At 49.9% G+C, this 20,293-nt stretch overlaps 1 protein-coding gene across 4 annotated transcripts in view; it reads left to right on the top strand.

Moving 5' to 3' along the window:
* The first annotated feature begins 1,466 nt into the window (after positions 1 to 1,466).
* LDAH (lipid droplet associated hydrolase) overlaps positions 1,467 to 20,293 on the top strand; it is a 75,709-nt gene continuing 56,882 nt past the window's right edge. Inside the window, exons 1-2 of one of the 4 annotated variants that reach the window (XM_020967438.1) lie at positions 1,467 to 1,545; positions 15,638 to 15,787. In XM_020967438.1, the coding sequence (XP_020823097.1) occupies positions 15,640 to 15,787 (148 nt within the window). In that variant the 5' untranslated portion in view covers positions 1,467 to 1,545; positions 15,638 to 15,639. Of the gene's footprint in view, positions 1,546 to 1,604; positions 1,810 to 2,713; positions 3,041 to 12,989; positions 13,079 to 15,637; positions 15,788 to 20,293 lie in introns of those variants that run through there. The other 3 variants (XM_020967441.2, XM_020967440.2, XM_020967439.2) reach the window with 3 other exon arrangements.

A 20,293-nucleotide genomic window follows, 5' to 3' on the forward strand; every position in this document is an offset into this window, starting at 1 on the left:
CAATGACACTCTCAAGGTCTCTCTGGAGAACTTTGGAATCGATTGTGAGACACGAGAGACCCTGGCACAGGACGCCCCGGCATGGTGTGCGCACATCAGAAGAGGCGCTGTGCTCTATGAGCAAAGCGGAACTGAAGGAGCTCAAAAGAAAAGCGAGGCGCCCAGATTTAGAGAATCCACCCCAAATGTTCACATGGACTGTTTGTGCCGGACCTGCGCCGGAGCCTTCCCAGGCTGCATGGCCTGATCAGCTTGCCCCAACACAGTGATGTCTTTTTGGTCTTCTCCGAGCACGAAGGACAACCACGAACCTGTTGACTTGACCCCTTTCTATGCCATCTAGCTGGGTGATCATCCCCACTGCAGCCTCCACGTCCTTATTTCCAGACCTACTTATCCCGCGTCTCTGGAGTCGCCCGGTGGGCATCTCGGCACCTCGACATCTCACCACGGTCCTTGTCACCCCCCGCCGCCTCACCCTCCCGCGCCCCGGGTGAGCTCGCCTTCTGAGCTCCCCAGGACCGCGGACAGTTTCACCTCGAGGTTTGTCGGGCTCCAGCCCAGGGCGCTTCACTGACTCTCCTCCTGCCTCCCCCCAGCCAGCCTCTGGGGTCCTGCTCCGCCTCCACATCTCTCCCAGTGCCCCCTCCTCCTTGGACGGGACAAACCCTCGAGCTGGCCGGGGTCAGCCCAGGGCCCTGTCGAGGGCCGGGCAGCAGCACTTGCTATGGACCACCCCGGGACCGATACAGGGCGGGATACTCCCGGGGGCAGGGAGTCTTTCTCTTCAGCCTCGGCACCCCCAGGGCTTCGCATTAACGAATTCATGCTAGGACTGATTAATCTCTCCAGTGGAACAGTCAACAAACGTGCGCTAGGCGCCTACTATGCGCCAGGCAAGGAGCTCAGCACTGGGGATACAAGCAGGAAAAACAAGAAAGAGTGCCTGCCTTCAGGAAGCTTACAGTCTAACGGGGGAAGCTGAAAGGGCGGCGGCGGGGGTAGAAGCCGTCAAGCCAAGCCCAGAGCAGCAGCCAGGTGAGACAGGAGGAGGCGTCCGGGCTCCCCCTGAAGAGGAGACTTAGGGTGCATGGGGGCAGAAGGCTGTGATGGGGGGAAGCCAAGGCCGATGGGGTCACCCCCACAGCGAGCCTCCTGGGGGACAAAGGGAGAGGTCCGCAGGTCGCGCAGCCAGGCGTTCTTGCTGCTTCTCCAGTGCCTGGCACACAGCAGGCGCTCAATTGGTGCAGGCTGAGGCTGATGGACAGGCGGGTTCCCCTAGGCCTGGAGCGCTGACTGCGGGGGACGCATGCGCAGTGCCTCCAGAGGCATTTGCCCTTCCAGAAGTTCCCAGCCCCGCCCCGCCCCCACCGCGGCTCCTCCCCCGACTCCCGTCCGCCCCGCCCCCTCCCGCTCGGCGCCGTCACCGCGCGTGCTGCGCGTGCCGACGCGCTGACGTAACGGTGGGCGGGGCCTGCGCGGGCGGTGCCTAGTCGTCCTCCGGGTGGGCGGGAATCGCTGCCGGCGGTGCGGGCGGTGCCCTAGGTGAGCGAGGCCGGAGGCTGGGGGAGGCAAGGCCCGGGGGGTCCCACCTTGATGGGGGACAGCGGAGGGAGGGGCTCAGAGCCCCGCCACCCGGTCCCTCCCTGGACTGGAGGGTGGGCGGCCACGCTAGCGGCCGCCCGCATGGATTAAGCGCCTACTGTGTACGGGGGCGGGAACGGAGAAAGGAAAAAGCAGGGCCTCGTGCCCTTCCGGAGCTCGTGCCCAGGACCCTCTGTCAGCCTGCATTTATTAGGCGCCTGCTGTGTCAGTAAATCTGATCGTGGGCGCACTCGAGAGAATCCTCGGCCGAGGCGGGGGTTGGGGGGTGGGGGAGAGCGGGCCCCGGGGGGGGGTCTGATCCCCAAGCCCCCCCCGTGTTATGTGGGGGAGGGGCGAGCCCTTGGTCCGGCGATGGGGGGCCTGGAGGGCTCAGGGGCCCCTGCGGAGGAGCTGCGGCTCTGCCATCCCTGTGGCCCCCGCTGGCCAGGAAGCATCTATGGAGCACCTGCTGCATGCCGGGCAGGGGCCAAGCTGGAGGGGACTTGTCCAGGAGGGCAGGCGCCTTGCCCAGCTCACGGAGGGTAGGACGGAGAAGCCCTGTGAGTGTCTCTGTCCGGGTGACCCCCCAGCAGCCCAGCCCCCCGCCCCAGCCGCTCCGGGGGGCTCCCGCAGAGACCTGGGCGGGGGTCGCTCCCCATCCGCGCAGTCAGAGGGGAGCCCTGAACCCAGGTCTTCTCTTCCTCTGGGGAAGCACCTAGTGTGTGCCTGGGGACGCCGGGAGAGCCCCAGCTGGGAGGAGCCCCCAGTGCAATGGGGGGCCCACGGCGGAGGGGGCTGCGCCCCGCCCCGGCATCCCTGCAGGGTCCTGGTGGAGGGGGGGGGCGGTAAGGGCCGAGACCGAAGCGCCCCGGGCTGGGGGGGCGTCATTGCGCTTTCCCTCGCCCAGGCACCTGCTCCTCCAGAGCAGAGCGTTGAGAAGTAACAGGAGAGATGGTCAGAGTGAGGGGAGAGGCGTTGACTTGGAGGTTACTCTGCCCGGCCTCAAGCCCTGCCTCCAGGGAGCTTTCACTCTACAGAGACACCGGTGCCTGTCCAGGGGCTGTGGCCTGCGGGGTTCCGGGGCTTCTTGGCTTCACAGATGCCTGGCAAGCTCCCGTCAGGAGGCGTGGCTTCCTGGGAGGCGGCTGGCACCTAGCTCGGTGCTACGGGCTTGGCAGCGCTGCCCACCCAGGGGCCTCCTCCCCTGCCCACCCGCTCGCGCCCCCGCGGGCGTAGTTCGTGGCTCAGCGCAGAAGGGCCTTTCCTTTCCCCACCCTGGTGCAGTGGACACGGGCCTCTGCCCACAGCTAGCGTTGCATTGGGAGGCGGGAGAGGGGCGGGAGACGGAGTCCACTGCACCCGGGGCTTTAAGGGCTGCCAGCCACCCAGCTGCTCTCCCGGGAATCCCCGCGGGCACAGGTGGCACTGAGGGTGCGGAGAGCGGCTCTGTTTCTCGGTGAGGTGACGCGTGTGGGGGGGTGTTCTCGATGTGCGTGGGGGCGTAAAGACATGGCTGTGGAGTGACCGTCAGCTCCAAACTGTGGGGCCCCAGGCCAGGGGCCAAGGGGGCTGGAGGTGTGGAATTGGCTGTTTCTCTCTGTCTCTGACCTGGGCAAATCACTTAACTTCAGTTTTCTCAACTGTGAAATGGGGATAATAATAGCACTTACCCCTGCCAGAGTTGTTGGGAGATAATGTTTGTAAAAGTGCTCAGCTCTGGGCCTGAAGCCGTAGTAGGCTCTATATAAAGTGTTTATTCCCTTCCCTTCCCTTCCCTTCCCCCACCCCGACTAGCTGGGGGTTTGGGTGTTGTGTACCTCACCCTAAACGCCCTTTCTTTAACCTCTCCCTGGCTGTTTTAATGATGATTATTGTGTGGTCAGAGAGCTGATGCTCAGGGTGCCCTCTCTTTCCACTTTTTGTTTCCATTTTAACCCTTGAAATTCTTGGCCTCTTGGGCCCCTGAATGAATTTTGTCCTTAGTTTTTCTAGCTCTGTAAAACATCCCTGGGGAGTCTGTACAGCATTAAATAAATACATTAATTTAGGCACTGCTGTCATTTTTATTATGTTGGATCGCACCGATGAGCAATGACTTTCTCCATTAGATTCGTGTCTCTCTTATTTAGAGCCGTCTTTATTTCTGCAGTGACTTTCCTGGAGAGGTTTGTAGAGTAACGAGGCCACTAGTTTTGAACAGCGCTTCTCTTTCTAGCCCTTCTCACTGGGCTTTGTCAGTCATTTATGGGCTCCTGATGATTTGTGTCGATTCATCTCACCCTGAAACTTAGCCTTTTAGTTCATTAATTATTTGAAATGTCTTAGTTGGCTTTGGAGGGATCTCTAGGTGGACCTTATGCCCAATGAAAGGAGTCGTGGTGTTTCCTCCTTGTTCTTTTTCTTGTCATATTGCCGAGCCAGCGTTACTAGTGGGGATGTGGACGATGGAAAGGCCTCTAACTCTTCTCCGTTATGTATCACGTGTGTTTGTGGGGCTAGAGAAAATTAATGACAATCATTTAAATGATCGTGTTGCCCTGTAATCCCAGCCGAGTGTCAGCCTTGGGTCTTTCCCACCCTTTTCGTTTGCTGCTACACATGAGCTGCTGAATGTAGGTGGAGGAACTTTCATGATCATTGTGATGACACAGATTGGTGTCACACAACGCCTCGTGGGCCCTCGCTGCTGCCAAGAGGTCCTTCCTCATCAGCCCCCTCCCTCACTCCCCACCTCGGCTCTTTCAGACCTTCTGTTCCCTCCTCAGGCCTCCCCAGCTGGTGTCACGTGATGACCCACCCTTGGCTGCTGAAGAGACCCCATCCCAGCCTGTCTTCTCCAGCAGATTGCTCCCTCTGTTGTCCCCTCTCTTTCACTTACCTTCAAACTCTCCCTCATTTCTTACAAAAGTGCCTGTGTCTCCCTCATCCTCAAAAACCTTCACTTAATCCTTTTATCTCCATAACTTTCCCTTATTTCTTCTGTCTTGTGGCTAAACTCCTTCAAAAAGGCTAGGTCTACACTAAGTGTCTCGACTTCCTTCTCACTCCTTTCTTAACCGCTCACAGTTTGACTTCCGGCCTCCCCTTTCCACCAGAACTGCCCTCTCCAAAGTGACCTTTGATCCCTTAGTTGCCCAATCCAGTGGCTTTTTCTCAGTCCGCGTGCTCCTTGACCTGTCTGCAGCCTTGGACACTGGGTCACTGTGTCTTCCCCGATCCTCTCTTCTCTCTAGGTTTTCAGGACACCCCTCTCTCCTGGTTCTCCTCCCACCTCTCAGTCTCCTTTGCTGGATCATCCTTCAGATCACACCATCTACCCTTAGGTGTCCCTCAGGGTCCTGTCCTGGGCCCTCTTCTCCCTCTGGACTAGTTCACTTGGGGATTTCATCAGCTCCCATGGATTTAATAACCCTTCTCAGTGCTAATGAGTCTCAAATCTACTCATCCTGCCCCAGTCTCTCCCGACTGCCAATTTCTCTTCTCCAACTGCCTTTCAGACATCTCCAACTGAGCAGCTAGTAGACATCTGAAACTCAACGTGTCCAAAACTGAACATGTGGCCTTTCCCCATAAATCCTTGTCCCTCCTGCCTTCCCTGTGGCTGAAGAGGGCACCATCCTCCTCCCACCCCTCAGGCTCCCCATGTAGGAGTCATCCTGGGCTCCTCACCTTCTCTCTCCCCCATATCTAAGCTGTTTCCAAGGCCTGTGATTTCGCCTTTGCAGCATCTCCCCTGCGCTAGTAATAGCCTGCTGGGAGCCAGCTGGAAGGGGGTGCTGCCTGCCTCAGGTCTCTCTGCACTCCAGTCCATCCTCCATTCAGCCATGAAAGTGATTTTCCCAAAGTGCTACCCCTCTCCCCCATCCCCCCGTTCAGTGACCACCAGATCTCCCTGTCACCTCCAGGAGCAAATACAAAGTGTTCTGTTTGGCCTTCAGAGCCCTTCTTAACCTGCCCCCTCCTATGTTCCTGGTCTCCTCATACCTCACTCTCTGGTCCAGTGACCTGGCCTCTTGGCTGTTCCACAAAGAAGACCCCCCCCATCTCTCTCAGCTCCAGCATTGTCCCCCAGGCCTGGAGTTGCTCTTCCTCCTCATCTCTTTCCTGGCTGCCTTGGCTTCCTGCCTTCTGTAGGAACCCTTTCCCAGGCCCTCTTCATTCCAGTGCCTTCTCTCCACAATCATAGAGCTTGTTTATAAATAGTTGTTTGCATGTCGTCTCCCCTATCACATGGTGAGCTCAAGCACCTACTGTGTGCTTAATATTTATTGACTGGCTATATTAAGATGAGGTCCATTTATTCCTATGATATCTAGCATTTTTAATAAGAATGAGAGTTGGCTCTTGAGATTATGTCCATGATCTCACTGGATTTCTTTTTTAAAAAATTTTATTAATTTATTTTGATTTTTCAGCATTCACTTCCATATGCTTTTGAGTTTAAAATTTTTCTCCCCCACCCTCCCCAAAACAGCACACAATCTGATATAGGCTATACATTTACATTCCTATTAAACATATTTTCACATTAGTGAAGTTGTAAGTAAAAATTAAAACCAATAGGAGGAACCATCAGGAAACAAAACTCAACAGAAGAGAAAAAAATGATAGCGATTCAACTTCCATAGTTCTTTCTCTGGATGTGGACAGCATTTTCCATCATGAGGCCTCTGGAGATGTCTTAGATCCTAGTAATGCTGAGAAGGGCTAAGTTTATCAATATTAGTCCTCGAACAACGTGGCTATTATTGTGTATAATGTTCTCCTGGTTCTGCTCACTTCACTTCACTGAGCACCAGTCCATACAAGTCTTTCCAGGTTTTTCTGAAGTCCTCAAGCTCATCATTTCTTATAGCACAATAGTATTCCATTACATTCATATACCACAACTTGTTCAGCCATTCCCCAACTGATGGGCATCCCCTCAATTTCCAATTCTTTGGCCACCACAAAAAGAGCTGCTATGAATATTTTTGTACACGTGGGTCCTTTTCCCATATGTATGATCTCTTTGGGATATAGCCCTAAAAGTGCTATTGCTGGGTCAAAGGGTATGCACTTTTTTATAGCCCTTTGGGCATAGTTCCAAATTGTTCTCCAAAACGGTTGGATCATTTCACAACTCCACCAACAATGCATTAGTGTTCCAATGTTCCCACATCTTCTCCAGCATTTATCATTTTCCTGTTTTGTCATGTTGGCCAATCTGATAGGTGTGATGTGGTACCTCAGAGTTGTTTTGATTTGCGTTTCTCTAATCAATAAAGATTTAGAGCATTTTTTCATATGACTATAGATGGCTTTAATTTCTTCACCTGAGAACTGTCTGTTTATATACTTTGACCATTTATCAGTTGGGGAATCTCACTGGATTTCTTAGCGAACTTGGAAGTGGCAGAGGAGAGAGACTTTCAGCAGTGGTCCAGTGGCAAGTGGCGTGTGCCTTCCTTCACCCCTCAGGGCTGTGACCAGGACACTGTGGTTACCCTGGCCTTTTCTGTGTTTTGGACTGTGAGCCAGTAAGGAGGTGTGAAGGCACTTTGAGCCAGGCCCTGTGCTCCATGCTGGGGGGCACACAGACAAAAGCCAGCCTGCCCTGGCCCCCCAAAAGCCTACGCTCTACCATCAGCTTGCATCAGTCCTCTAGCAAACCTTTCTGAGAGCTGGCTGAGGCTCTTACAAGGGAAAGAAGAGATGGCTAGAAAGAAGAGCTTGGTTGAAAACACCCAACCTTGGGCAAGTTGAGCTTTGTATCGGATCTTTTCTTGGTGTTTAAAATAAACCACTGCAAACCTGACTCAGAAACACTTGGTCTTAGGCCCTCACACACTCTGCCGCTCCCCCTGCCTCCACCTCTGGAACCGAGAGGCGCCTCAGCGCCCAGCCACAATGGGGAGTTCCTCTTGTTTTTCCATTAAAGACTGTTTTATGAATGTACATTTTTAGAATGTCTGTCACTGCCCAGTAACCTTTCTCCCTGTTCCCCGCCTTCCTTTGTGACAAATGACTAGATCAAACAAAGCGAGTTGGCGTGTCGGCCATGGTGCTGTCCTGTGAACCTCCAGGCCATATTGTCCTGCCAAGGAGTGGGCAGTCGGCTTCATCCTTGGGGCTAGGACGTCCTTTAGAAATCATGCTTGGTCCTTGTGTGTGTTACTGCCCTGGTTCTGCTCCTTGCGTGCACCCCAGTTCTGAGAGGTCTTCTCAGGCTTCTTGGGAATCCATCTCTTTCCACATTTCTTCTGGTGCAGTGATAGCCCCTCTCCTTCATATATCCTAATTTGTTCAGCTGTTCTAACTTGATGGTAGACAACCACATTTCTGCCCAGTTCTTGGCTATAACAAAAAGGGCTACAAAGATATTTTTGTACGTATGGGTACTTTTCCAGTGTTTATGATCTCTTTGGGTTGTGATCCTAGGAGTGGTGCCAGGGTGCCCCTGGGCATGTACAGGTTGCTGACTTCACGGGTGTCGTTCCAAACTGTTTTTCAGTTCGTAGCTCTGTCTTCAGTTAGACCGTGAGCCAGGTTTTGCCAATCTCATGAGTAGTACAGTGGAAACGTAAGAATTGTTACAATTATATTTCTCTAATTACTGTTGCCTGGGATTGTTCTTTCCACTTGCATTTCTTCATTTGAGAACTGTCCATTAATACCCTCTTACCACTCACTGCCTATTAGAGAATGATTGTCATTCATATATATTCATGTCAATTGTTTATGAATCCTGGCTATTAAACCTTTACCAAAGAAATTTTTTATGAAGATCTTTGAGATGATTGTTTCTTTCTAAATCTGGCTGCATTTATTTTCCTTGTGCAGATGCTTTTCAGTTTTGTGTTAGCCAGATGATCTATTTTATCATCTTAGATCATCTGCATTCCTTGCTGAGGCAAGAGTCCTCATCTAGCATGGTTGTGCAAGGTCTTACTTTATTTTGTTCTCTGATTTGATTGGGGGACGGAGTGGGGAATGTAATCTTTCCTATTAGATCAGTATTGTTTGGAGTTCATTGTTATGTGTGGCATGTGTTAGTAGCAGTGCCCTCTTGATAAGGTAGTTGTGTAACTCCACTTTCTGCCAGACTGAATTCTCAATTTCCTGGCACCTTTCGTTAAGTAGGGGAGTCTTTCCCTCAGTGGCTGGTGTGCTTGGGTTTATGGAGAGGAGAATGTTCATCTGCAGTGTCTTCCCTGTGTGAGCTGGTCCTCTCCTGCTCCTGTTCTGTCTCCTTCTCTCACAGCCCCCGACAGGGACTCATCCTTTTTTAAACCCTCTTCAGTATTCACCGTCCTTTGTTAGTGTTTGTCTTCCCTACTTATCCCTGCCTCATCCCTTTTCTTCTCCTTATTCTCCTGTATGCTCTTTCTCCTTTCTCCTTCTTCCCTCCCGTTTCCCTGTTGAGTCAAATGTATTTCTGCACATGTGTGTGTGTGTGTGTGTGTGTGTGTGTGTGTGTGTGTGTGTGTGTGTCCCTCCTTTCACCAGTTCAGATGACAGGGAGGTTCAAGTACTGCCTGCTCCCCCCTACCTCTTCCTCCTTGTTTCTCTATTCTTCTACTTATGCACTCCTATTATTTGACATAATTTTTCCTCCACCACAGTACATTCCTTCCCCCCCCATTCCTTCTTTTATTAGGATCCTATCCAAACATTAAAAAAACCATTTTCAAGCCCTCTAGCTTACTAGATTCTCTCTGTGACCTCTGATGATGATAGAATTCTTAGAGGATGCATGTATCATCTCCCCATAGTAGAATGTAAACTGCTTAACTTTGTTCATTTACTCCCTTATAATTGCTTGCTCCTATTTACTTTTTTCCTACTTAAAACACTTCTCCTCTCCCTTCATCAGGAATTCTTGGAAATCTTCCATTTCATTAAGGGTCCATGTGCCCCCTGTAGGATTATACTCAGTTTTGCAGGGCAAGCAAAACATTTATGCATTGTTGTTCCATATATTTTTTGCCTTCTGCAGTGTCCTGCTCCAGCCTTCCTGCTCCTTCATGGTGGTGGCTGCTAAATCCCGTGGGATTCTGACTGGAGCTCCTCAGCATTTGATCTTTCTTTCCTGCTGTTGGCATTGTTTTTCTTTGGCTTGGAAGCTCTGGATTTTGGCCATGATGGACCTGGAAGTTTTCATTTGGGAACTCCTTCCGGAAGTCAAGGGTTCCCACTTTGCCTTCTGGTTCTAGGAAATCTGGATACTTTTCTTTTATCATTTCTTGAAAAATGATGTCTTGACCTTTTTTTTTTCTTTTGGTCATGATTTTAGGGTAGCCAGCCAGAACACTCTACAGGTTCAGAGTTACAGAACTGCAGCTCTCCACTCCCCACCCACAAGTTGGTCTGGGATTTCTGTCCTGGTTATGTTGCTCCAGGCTGGCCTGGGTCATGGATCAGAGACCCTGTTCTGCTCCCAGGCTCAGAGCCACCCAGCTACAGCTTACTTCTCTCCTTGCTCATCACTCAATAGACAGCCTGGGACCTGCATCTGCTCCCTACCCCAGACCACCACCCCTAGGCAGAGGGTCCCTCTTCAGTTCCCTATTGGGTAGTATGTATCAGAGCCGCCCGCCGGGCCATCTCCCTAATCCATGCACAAAGTCAGACCTTGATGTGCTGGGTCTGGGGCCTCTTCTTGCATAACCCCAGGCAGGGCCCTGTTCTGTTCCTGTACATGTATGTAGCAGTTTTTGGCTAGACTCCATTGCCAGGGTTCACAGATCTTGCTCCTAGGCTGAGCTGGGCTGGAAAAATGATTTGCTGAGGCAAAAGATGGCCTAGTTTGCCTACCCAGAAAAACCCAAAAAACCCAAAAACAAACAACAACCACCACCAAAAAAACCCAGCAGCGAAAAGGCAGAGCTTTTCAACTCTGACCTTGTTTCTGTTATCTCTGCCAAGGAGGGTGACCTTTACACTGGAAATAACAGACCACAAATGACCTAACAGAGAGTTGTTGGCCAAGGTAGATAAGGAGATGGTGTGAAGGGGCTACTTGGCTTGCCTTGATGAGTTCAAGGCCCCAGATCCAGGTGGCAGATGTTGGCAAATCGCACTGTGAGGTCCCTATCAGTGATAGAATTGAGAGTGGTGCCACAGGATCAGAGGATAAATGTCCTAATTTAGAATGTGACAAGAGGACAACAGTTTGTTAACTGTATTTCAGTTAGCTTACGTTTGATTCTGGCAAGTTCTAAAATAGAACCTTACAAAGAATGGGGAATGAGTTAGAAAGGGAAAAAAGTGACAAAAAGTCAGCATGACTTCATAGATAACAGGATTGATGAACCAGTGCCGTCTGTGAGAGGCGAGCTGGCTTCATGTGATGGTTGCATCCTCAGTGCCTCGCATGCCCAGTACTGTGTGGGGGCATGGTGCCCACATGGTATGTGGAGGTAGTGCCGTGTTAAATGCCGGCCGATTGACTGATCAGTAAATGAGAGGAAGCAAGTTTGCCCACGTCTCAGTGAAGCATTTGACAGCATCTCATGGGATTCTTGTGGAGAAGCCGGAGAGGTGTGGAGTAGGTAACATGATCAGATGGGTTCAAGACTGAAAGAGTAATTGTTAATAGCCCTGTGCCAGCGTTGCAGCGGGTCTGCAGTGCCACATGTCTGGGCACTGTGCTGCTTCATGTTTTTATCAGTAACTTGGCTTAATATATGAATATCCTGCTGATGCCATTTGCAGATGACATAAAGCCATAGGTGACTCTCCTTCACTGGATGTCTGTCATCCAGAAGAGATAAAAAAACAGAATTTTTAAAAAAAGCCAAACAGCCTTGACCAGACCGGATCCCGCCTTGTCCAGGTGCCCTCTGCGGATTGTGCTGTGCTCACCGAGTACATAGCTGATTGCGTGTTGTCTCCCCCGTGACAGTGTGAGCTCCTCCCGACCAACCCTTAGACAGAAAGAATCCTCACCCAACGCACCTGAGAAGTGGTTGTCCGTCCTTGTCTGGAGGCCTGGGGTCACTTCTGAGACCCACCGATTAAGGACATTGTTAAGCAGCAGAGAGTGCAGAGGAGAGTAACCAGGGTGATGAAGGACCTGGAGTCTGTGTGCTGGGAGGACCAGTGTGGGTGTTTAGCCTGGAAAAGAGAAGATTCAGGGAAGTGTGATGGCTGCCTTCAGGTATCCTAGAGGAACAATTCATTCAGTCAGTTCAGTTCAGTAAACGGTCACTGAGAGCCTACTGTGTGCCAGGCACATCATGCTGGAGGTGGTGTTACTGTTGTTCAGTCATGTCTGGCTCTTTGTGACCCCCTTTGGGATTTTCTTAGCAAAGATACTGGAGTGGTTTGCCTTTTTCTTCTCCAGCTCGTTTTGCAGAAGAGGAAACTGAGGCACACAGGGTTAAGTGACTTGCCCAGAGTCACATAGCTAATCAGTGTCTTCCACGCTCTCATTTTATTTATAAAAACATTCTTTAACTTTTTAGAACTCTCACTTCATCTTTTCCAGGAATTCTAGTTGCATTTGTATCCAAGCTTTGTTTTTCTTGGAGGTTTTTCCTGTAGATGTTTTGGAGTCAGTCTCTTCTTTTGAGATTGTGTCTTCACCAGCCATTTCACCACCATAGCTTTTTGTGGTGGGATTCTTTTTTTGGTTTGCTCATTCTTCTAGGTATTTTTTGTTTACCTTAGGGCTGTGCTCTGGGCCCTTCTGGAGGGAAAGTCTAGTCTGGTCCCATTTTTCTTGAAAATTAAGTATTGTGTTATCCTAGTGTCACTGGGTCCTGCCAGTGTTCAGTGCTCCCAGGGTGGTCTGATTCAGGGGTTACAAAGGCCTTTCCCCCAATGGTTTCTGCATTTTAAAATGAAGTTTTATTGTATTTAAAAAGGTGAAAGCTCTTCTAAGCTCGGTGCTCAGAACAGACCCACCCAAGGTCGCAGAGTCTTTTCTGGTGGCCAGAGCACAGTGTTGACTCACCCTGAGCTTGCAGTCTGCCAAGACTCCCACTTCCTTTTCCCATGAACCCAACGTCAGACCCGACGTTGATCCCTGGAAGCCTTCATCTTCTTAGGCTCAGTCAGTGGTTCTGGCCCCCCCGGATCTGAGGAGATCCTAACTCTCACCCAGAGTGACGATGATCCCCCCGGTTCTGTGCTCCGATGCCATCTGTCCTGTCACCCAGTCATCGATACCCTCTTAGATCAGCTCCCTGGCCACGTCTCTGGAACCTCGAAGGGGTGCCCTGGCTAGAACCTATCCCTGGCATGGCTGACTGTTGTTTTAATAAGATAGTCTAGCATTTTTCTCGTCTCACTAGTCTGTGGTTGGCAGACTCTATGCCCTTCCTGTTTTTGAAAAAGGGCACCTTTTTTGGCTTTGGCCTCTGTCCCATTCACCCCAGTGCCTCAGTAACCCCGCCTTCAGTGTCAGTCATATAACAACAACAGCAATAAACTGGCTGGCACTTCTGGAGTGCCGTAGAAGGTGATTTACTTGCGTTGCCTCATTCGCCCTCCATAACAATCCTCAGAGGTGGGTACTATTATCTCCTTTGTACAGATGAGGAAACCGAAGCTGAGAGAGGTTAAGAGACTTGCCCAGGGTCACAGAGCTGGGAAGCTCCTGAGGCAGAATTTCAGGTCAGGTCTTCCTACCTCCCAGCCCCAGTAGCTAGCGGCCCAGGCCAGGTGAGCGGAACTCCCCAAGAGCAGCGGCTCCTCTGCTGGCGATGCCTTCCTCGGCTGGCCCGCTGGTCAGTGTCCTGCCAGAGAGCAGAGGACAGTAGGGATGGAGCTGCTCTGCGTTCCTGCCCCTCCCGGGCTGGCCGTCATCTTCTCTGTGCTGCGACCCTTTATCTGTGGCAGCACAAGAAGATGCAGTTACAGTGGCCTGCGGTGCAGAGCCATCCCCGCCTCTGGGCTCAGGCCTTTGCTACCACAAGCATGGAGCCCCTCTTCCCTGTCTCTGACTTCCGTGGCGTATATGACGGGACTGATCTCAGTCAAAGGCATGAGCATTTTAGGCAGCTTTTTGCTGTCTTTCTAAATTCTTTTCTGGAATGGTCCGACCAGTTCACAGCTGCACCCGCGGTGCAGGAGTGGGCGTGTTCCCCGCTGCCTCTCGCACAGGGGGTGGGGGTGGGGGAAGCGGTTCCATCTTTTCTCATCTTTGCCGAGTCTGACGTCAAGCCCCATTGTTTGGTTGGGGTTTTTTGGGGGGTAGGGGTGCATTTCTCTTATTACCCAATGTTATTTGAAACATACAGTTTATTTGTAGTTGGAGGGTTTTTTTGAGAACTGTTTATTCATAACCTTTGACCCATGGAAAAGTGGTTCTTTGTATGTATTTGTGCTAAATTAAGGAAATTTAATGCAAAGATTTTTAGTCTCAATATTCTTTTGCATTTTGGGGCTATGCCATACTGTGTGTGTTTACAAACACATCACATTTCAATATACAGGAAAAGACTTGTTGATATGGGAGTTATCCTTGAGTCAGCTTTCTCTGGACACTCGATCAGTCAGCCCCACTGAACTATGGTCACAGTTATTTTAAAAGGAAGCAAGAATAATAAGGAGGAAAAGAAGAGCATGCCGCTGAAAGAACTTGACTTGGAGTCAGGAAGTCCGAGGCCAAAACTGCCTCAGGCCCTCACTAGCTAGGTGATCCTGGCCAGGTCTTCTTAGCCCTCGATAATCTTAGAGCCTGCCCTCCCAGGATTCTCGTGAGGTTCAAGTGAGGTAATAGATGTGTAAGGCCCTTTGCAAACCACGAAGGGCTCCGTGAAGGTCAGCTAGCATGGCCGAAATAAATACTGACCGCCAAACATGGGAAGTGGCGACTTCCTCGTGGACGATTGGAATGTCTTCCAGAGGGTTAATTGATGTAAGTGAATTGCCGCAGGTCATAGACTGCCAGAGACAGGACCAGGTTAAGTGATATCTGTGGTTGTAAGACTTTATGAAGAGGGGTGGCAGACAGTGGTGAGTAGTATAGTCTCATGTGGGTCAATCTGTAAACATCCATTAACCACCTGCTGTGTGCTAGGCACTGTGCACAGAAAGGCAGAAGCCAGTCCCTGCCCCCAGGGAGCTTACAGTCATGGAGGGGGACAGCATGCAAACAAATATATACAATGCAGACTATAAACAGGATGAATATGAAACAATTCATACAGGGAAGGAACTGAAATGAAGAGGGGTTGGGGAAGGCTTCCAGTAAAAAATGGGATCTTAGTTGGGACTTCGAAGAGGCCCATGAGGTCAGGAGATAGAAGAGGTAGAAGAGAAAATCAGTTGAAAGAAAGCTTATCAGAACATTCAAAGGACCCTTAAGGATGGAAGTGAGTGGAGGAGTGAGTAAAGCACTTACTCCGTGTTTACTGTGTGCAAGGCTGAGTGCTGGGGATAGCAGTACAGCTGAGTGAGATAGATGACTGCAGTTGACTGAGTAGGGAGTGAAATAGTCACACTGGGGCTTCAGGATGACCGGGTTTGGCCACTGAGGGGAGGATGGATTGGGTGGGGTGAGAACAAGAGGGGAGTTCTGTGAGAGGAGAACAGGGCCTGGTCCCCTGGTTAGACAGTCCGTGCTCTCCAGTGGTGTCCTTGTAATGGTAGGAGAGGTGGAGGCAGGACGTCAGCGACCAGTCAGTGAGTCTCACAGCATAAGTAAATGTGAGTGGATTCTGGTCTGCATTATGGGAGGGCGGTTGCGTCTCATACATGCTGCCTTCTCGTTTCTCTGGCTCACTTGTCTTCTGTGCACACTCTCTTCATGTCAGTTGACCGTGATGCCAGTGTGGGTTATTCATGGCCATTCAAGCCAGGAAGGGACTAAAGACGCCTTCTGAACCCTCCTTTTCCTTCTGCTGCTCTTCGTCTCCCCGCTAGAATCTGCTGGTGTTTCCTTTTCTTTTTAGCTTGGGCGTCATTGTCCTTGTAGCCCAGGGTTTTCATGAAGCTCCATTGTAACAGCTGGAAAGGCTTTCTCCTGCCTAGGCCCCTTTGTCCACCCGAGTCATTCAGACTTATCTTGGAGGCCAGCTCATTCTCTTTCAGTAATCTTTTCATTCTTTTTTTTCCTAATTAGAAATGGATGTGACAGAGAATGAAGACGTCCTGGTGCATGATGAGTTTCTGGTCTGTGGTGGAGTTGTGACCCACGTCCTGAAGTGTGGGCCCTGGTCTGACCTCTTCAGCACCAAGGATAGCCCTAAGCTGCTTGTCCTCATAATTACAGGTGAGCATTTTGTATTAGAGAAATGCAAATGATGGCTGGGTGAGGAGCCTAGGGAGACATTTCCAAACATCAAAACGAACTGGATTTTTCACATGACCTATTTTTAAATTTGATGATTTTTTTTTACTCTTCTGTAGATATATGCATTAAGGATTTATTTAAAGCATCCGGAGGTATAGAAAGTAATCAGTAGTATCCAACATCAATAATTGCTACCTTGCTTTCAGTCTCAAGAGAAGCTTTTTGTAGAGCTTTTAAATGTTAGTGCTTATTAGATGGATGTTGTTTTTGAGAATTTTTATATACTCTTGAGTGAAAAGGAAGCTGAGGTGGCAGATCACTAGTTTAGATTGTCAGATGTCAGCTTAGAGGCTGGAAAGTTACTTTGCAGTTGCAGAATGTGAATATGGTGATTATGGCTTAAAGTTTTTCTGAAATTAGTTTTAAAGTTTTTTATTTTAATTTTGTTTTGTTTTGTTTTTCCATCACTTCCATTTCTCAGAAAGCCATTTCTTTAAACAAAAACTGAAAAAGGCCTGGAGGATGGAGGGAGGGGGGGAAGAATTCACAAAACTAACCAACATGTCATCTTATTCTGGTTTTTTGGTTTGAGGGGGGGGGTTTGGTGAGGCAGTGGGAATTAAGTGACTTGCCCAGGGCCACACAGCTAGTAAGTGTCAAGTGTCTGAGTCCAGATTTGAACTCAGGTCCTCCTGACTCCAAGGCCAGAGCTTTATCCACTATGCCACCTAGCTACCCCCTTCTCCTTCTTCTTTTTTTTTTCCAAAGCAATTGGGGTTAAGTGACTTGCCCAGGGTCACACAGCTAGTAAGTGTCAAGTATTTGGTCTGAGGCCGCATTTGAACTCAGATCCTCCTGACTTCAGCGCCAGTGCTCTATCCACTGCTCCACCCAGCTGCCCCAGTCATCTTATTCTGACAGGGTGTGCAACGTACCATATCCACATTCCCCCACCTCTCCAGGGAGAGGAGGGTTGGGGCCCAGCTTGGGCATTCTAATCATGTAATGCTCAGTTGTTCTTTCCATTTCCATTGCTGTAGTCAGTCAGTCAGTGAGTAAACATTTACTAGGCTTCTGCTGCGTGCCAGGCATTGTGCAAAGTGCTGGGATACAAAAAAGAATCAAAAGACAGTCCTTGCCCTCAGGGAGATCACAGTCTAATGAGGGAAATCATGAGCAAGCAAGTTTGTACAAACAAGCTATGTATGGGATAAAATTGGAAATAATGCAGAGGAGGAAGGCCCTGGAATTAAGAGGGGTTGGGAAGGCTTCCTGGAGGAGGTGGGATTTTAGTTGAGACTCAGAGGAAGCCGGGGAGACCAGTGGGCAGAGCAGAGGAAGGAGAGTGTTCCAGGCCTGGGGAAGAGCCAGAGAGAGGGCCCCAGAGCCAAGAGATGGAGGGTCCTGGTTGGTGGGACAGCTGGGAGGCCGGGGTCACTGGGTCGAAGAGTGTGGGTCGGGCAGTAAGGTATAAGAAGACTGGAGAGGAAGGACTTTAAAAGACAGACGGAGCATTCTGTATTTGCTCCTGAGGGTGATCGGCGGCCCCTGGGGTCAGTTGAGTAGGGGTGACGTAGTCACACGTGTGCTGTAGGAAAATCACTTTAGTGACTGAATGGATTATGTACTGGGGTGGGGTGAGACCTGGGGCAGGCAGACCTCCCTCTCCCCAACAGCTACTGCAATAGTCCAGGCATGAGGTGAGGAGGGTCTGCACCGGGGTGGGGGCAGGGTCAGAAGAGGAGGGGGCATGTGAGAGAGAGGTGGGGGTGGAGGGTAAGAGAAGAGAGAGGAGTCTCTCACCAGTGAGATGGTGTCCCAAAAGAGGAGAACATGTCGAGGAGGAGAGGTCAGGAGTGTCCTCGGTCTGGGAGAATGAGGGTTGGGGAAAGGCCATTGGATCTGGCAACTAAAAGATCACCGGTGACTTTGGGAAGAGCGGTTTGGGTGGAAAGTTGAGACTGGAAGCCAGAGCAGAAGGGATTAGGAAGAACGAGGGGAAATGGAGGCACCGACTGTGGATGGACTTCTCGAGGGGTTTAGCTAATGCCAAGAGGCAGAGCTAAGAAGGCATGTAGGAGAGCCTGTGCAGAGGTGTGGAGGTGGGAGATTGGGTGTCATGCCCCATCCAAGAACAAGAAGACAGGCCCATCGGACTTGGCTGTGACACGTAGGAAGGGGAGAGCATGAAATCAGACTGGCCAATTTGTGAAGGGCTGTAAATATCCTACAGAAGAGTTTGTTTTTAATCTTATTGACGGGAAGGGTCCCTGGGTCTCCTGGAGCAGGTCTGTGCCGGATTGTTATCCTTGTCACCGTCTGTATGGAAGATGGATTGGGAAGTGGGGAGTCTGGCAACCAGTAGCAGGCTGTTACAGTAGTACAGATTGGAGATGCTCACTCTCTAAATTAGCAGGGGACTATGTGGACATGGGGGACCAGAGTGTGTTTGTGAGCTGTAGGGAAGGATCCAGGAGCTAGGAGCTAGGGAGAGATTTAACGTTAGGCTTGATTTGCTAACTAGAGCATTTATTAAGCATCTTCTCTGTGCTAAGAGCCAGGGATAAAAAGACAAGCAAAAAAGACAATTTCTGCCCTCAATGAGCTGACATTTTTTTTTCTTTCTTTCTTTTTTTTTTTGGTGAGTCAGTTGGGGTTAAGTGACTTGCCCAAGGTCACACAGCTAGTAAGTGTTGAGCTGACATTTTAATGAGGGCAAAACAGCAAATAAAAGGGGAGCCTGAGCGGGGAGAAGGGGGTAAATTCCTGAAGGCAGTGCTGCTGGTGAGGAGTGGAGCCTTGTGGTCCAAGCCAGAGACCGTCCAGTCAGGAGAGAGGCATTTCTATGGGCCTACTGGCAGTGGAGGTGGGAACATCTGGAGAGTGACAAGTGGAAGACTGACCCGTGAGAGAGCAAGTCTCAAGAACTCATTATCGAGGGGTTGATCGGCTGAAAAAGTCAGGAAGGGTGTAAACAGAATAGCATAGGGTTTGGTGAACCTGTAAACCCCAGCTGCTGGGGCATGGACTCACTGTTCCACACAAACTCCTTGGAAAACTAGAAGGCAGACTGGTAGAAATTATGTTCAGAGCAACAGCTCATACCATATACTACAGTAGATATTGTGGCCAATGGATACACATCTTGGATATAAAAGGTCACATCATATAACAAGTTTCTCTCCTAAGGTCTCATATACAAGATTTATAAGGAAGTGATTGGAATTTACAAGTGTAAGAACTGTTACCTGGTAGATGAGTGATCAGAGGAAGAAATCCAGGCTGTTCACAGCCGGATGAACCCTTTCTGAGAAGCCTATCTCCCAGCCATCAGGTTGGCCAAGATGACGAAAGAGGAAAACATCTGTTATTGGAGGGGTTGTGGGAGGATGGTGCTCCAATTCACTTTGGTTGGAGCTCTGAATTAGTGCAGCCGTTTTGGAAAGCCCCAAAGTTACTCAACTGTCAAGCCTTTGGCCCAGTGATATTCTTCCTAAGCATGTACCTCAGAAAGATCAAAGAAAGAGGGAAAGAACCCATATGCACAAAATATTTATAGCAAAGAACTGGAAACTCAGGGAGTGTCTATCACTTGGGAAATAGCTGAACCAAGAATGGCATATGAGTGCAATGGAAAATTATTATATCTTAAGAAATGGTGAAAAGGATTGTTTCCAAGAAACCTGGGAAGAGTTTTAGGAATTGATGCAGAGTGAAGTGAGCAGAACCAGGAGAACAATGTATCTAGTAATTGCAACTCTATTAAAAAACAAAACAAAACAACCAGCTGTGGGTGACTTTGTAGCTTAGATCAGTGCAAGGACCATCTGTAATGATGCATGCAGCCCACCACTCAACAGAGGTGGAGAACTGGAGGGGCTGGTGAAGAGATGTGTTTTTGTGCATGGCTAATGTCTGCATTTATTTGGTTTAACTATCCTTATTTTTTATGAGAGAGTATTTTTCTAATGGGGAGATTTGGAAGGATCAGGATGAAAAAAGAAAGAAGGGTCATTGTGGCATTTTTAAATGGCCAGGAAAGAACAGAAAGAGGTTCAGAGGGAGAAGAGACAAGCAGGACAGCTTCGAAAGGAACATGGTGAATTTATGATGTTTTTAAAAAATGAAAGCTATGTGTAATAGATTCATGGTTTCATGTACATCCCTCTTCTGTCTATAAAGTGATGATTGTGTTTGATATTTGTCAAGTATGCAATAAGAAAAAAAATTAAACCCAAAGACAGGAAGGGACAGGCTCAAAGGCACACGTCAGAGGCATTGGCTTTGCTGGGGAGAGAGTGGTGCCTAGTGTCTAGGTCTTTGGAGTTGGAGAAGGAGGAGGGGGAAGCCCAGGGCACTGGGCCTCTTTTTCTCAAGACAAGAGGCCAGGTCTTGTGCTTGAGAGCAGACAGGATTTGGAATAGTCATTGTGGGGAGCGAGGAGGGCCAGGGAGGCCTCCGCTGGAAGTGGCCCAGGCAGCACAA

The sequence above is a fragment of the Phascolarctos cinereus genome, unplaced genomic scaffold (genome assembly GCF_003287225.1).
Source record: "Phascolarctos cinereus isolate Bilbo 61053 unplaced genomic scaffold, phaCin_HiC Scaffold_2;HRSCAF=192, whole genome shotgun sequence".
Lineage (NCBI taxonomy): Eukaryota > Metazoa > Chordata > Mammalia > Diprotodontia > Phascolarctidae > Phascolarctos > Phascolarctos cinereus.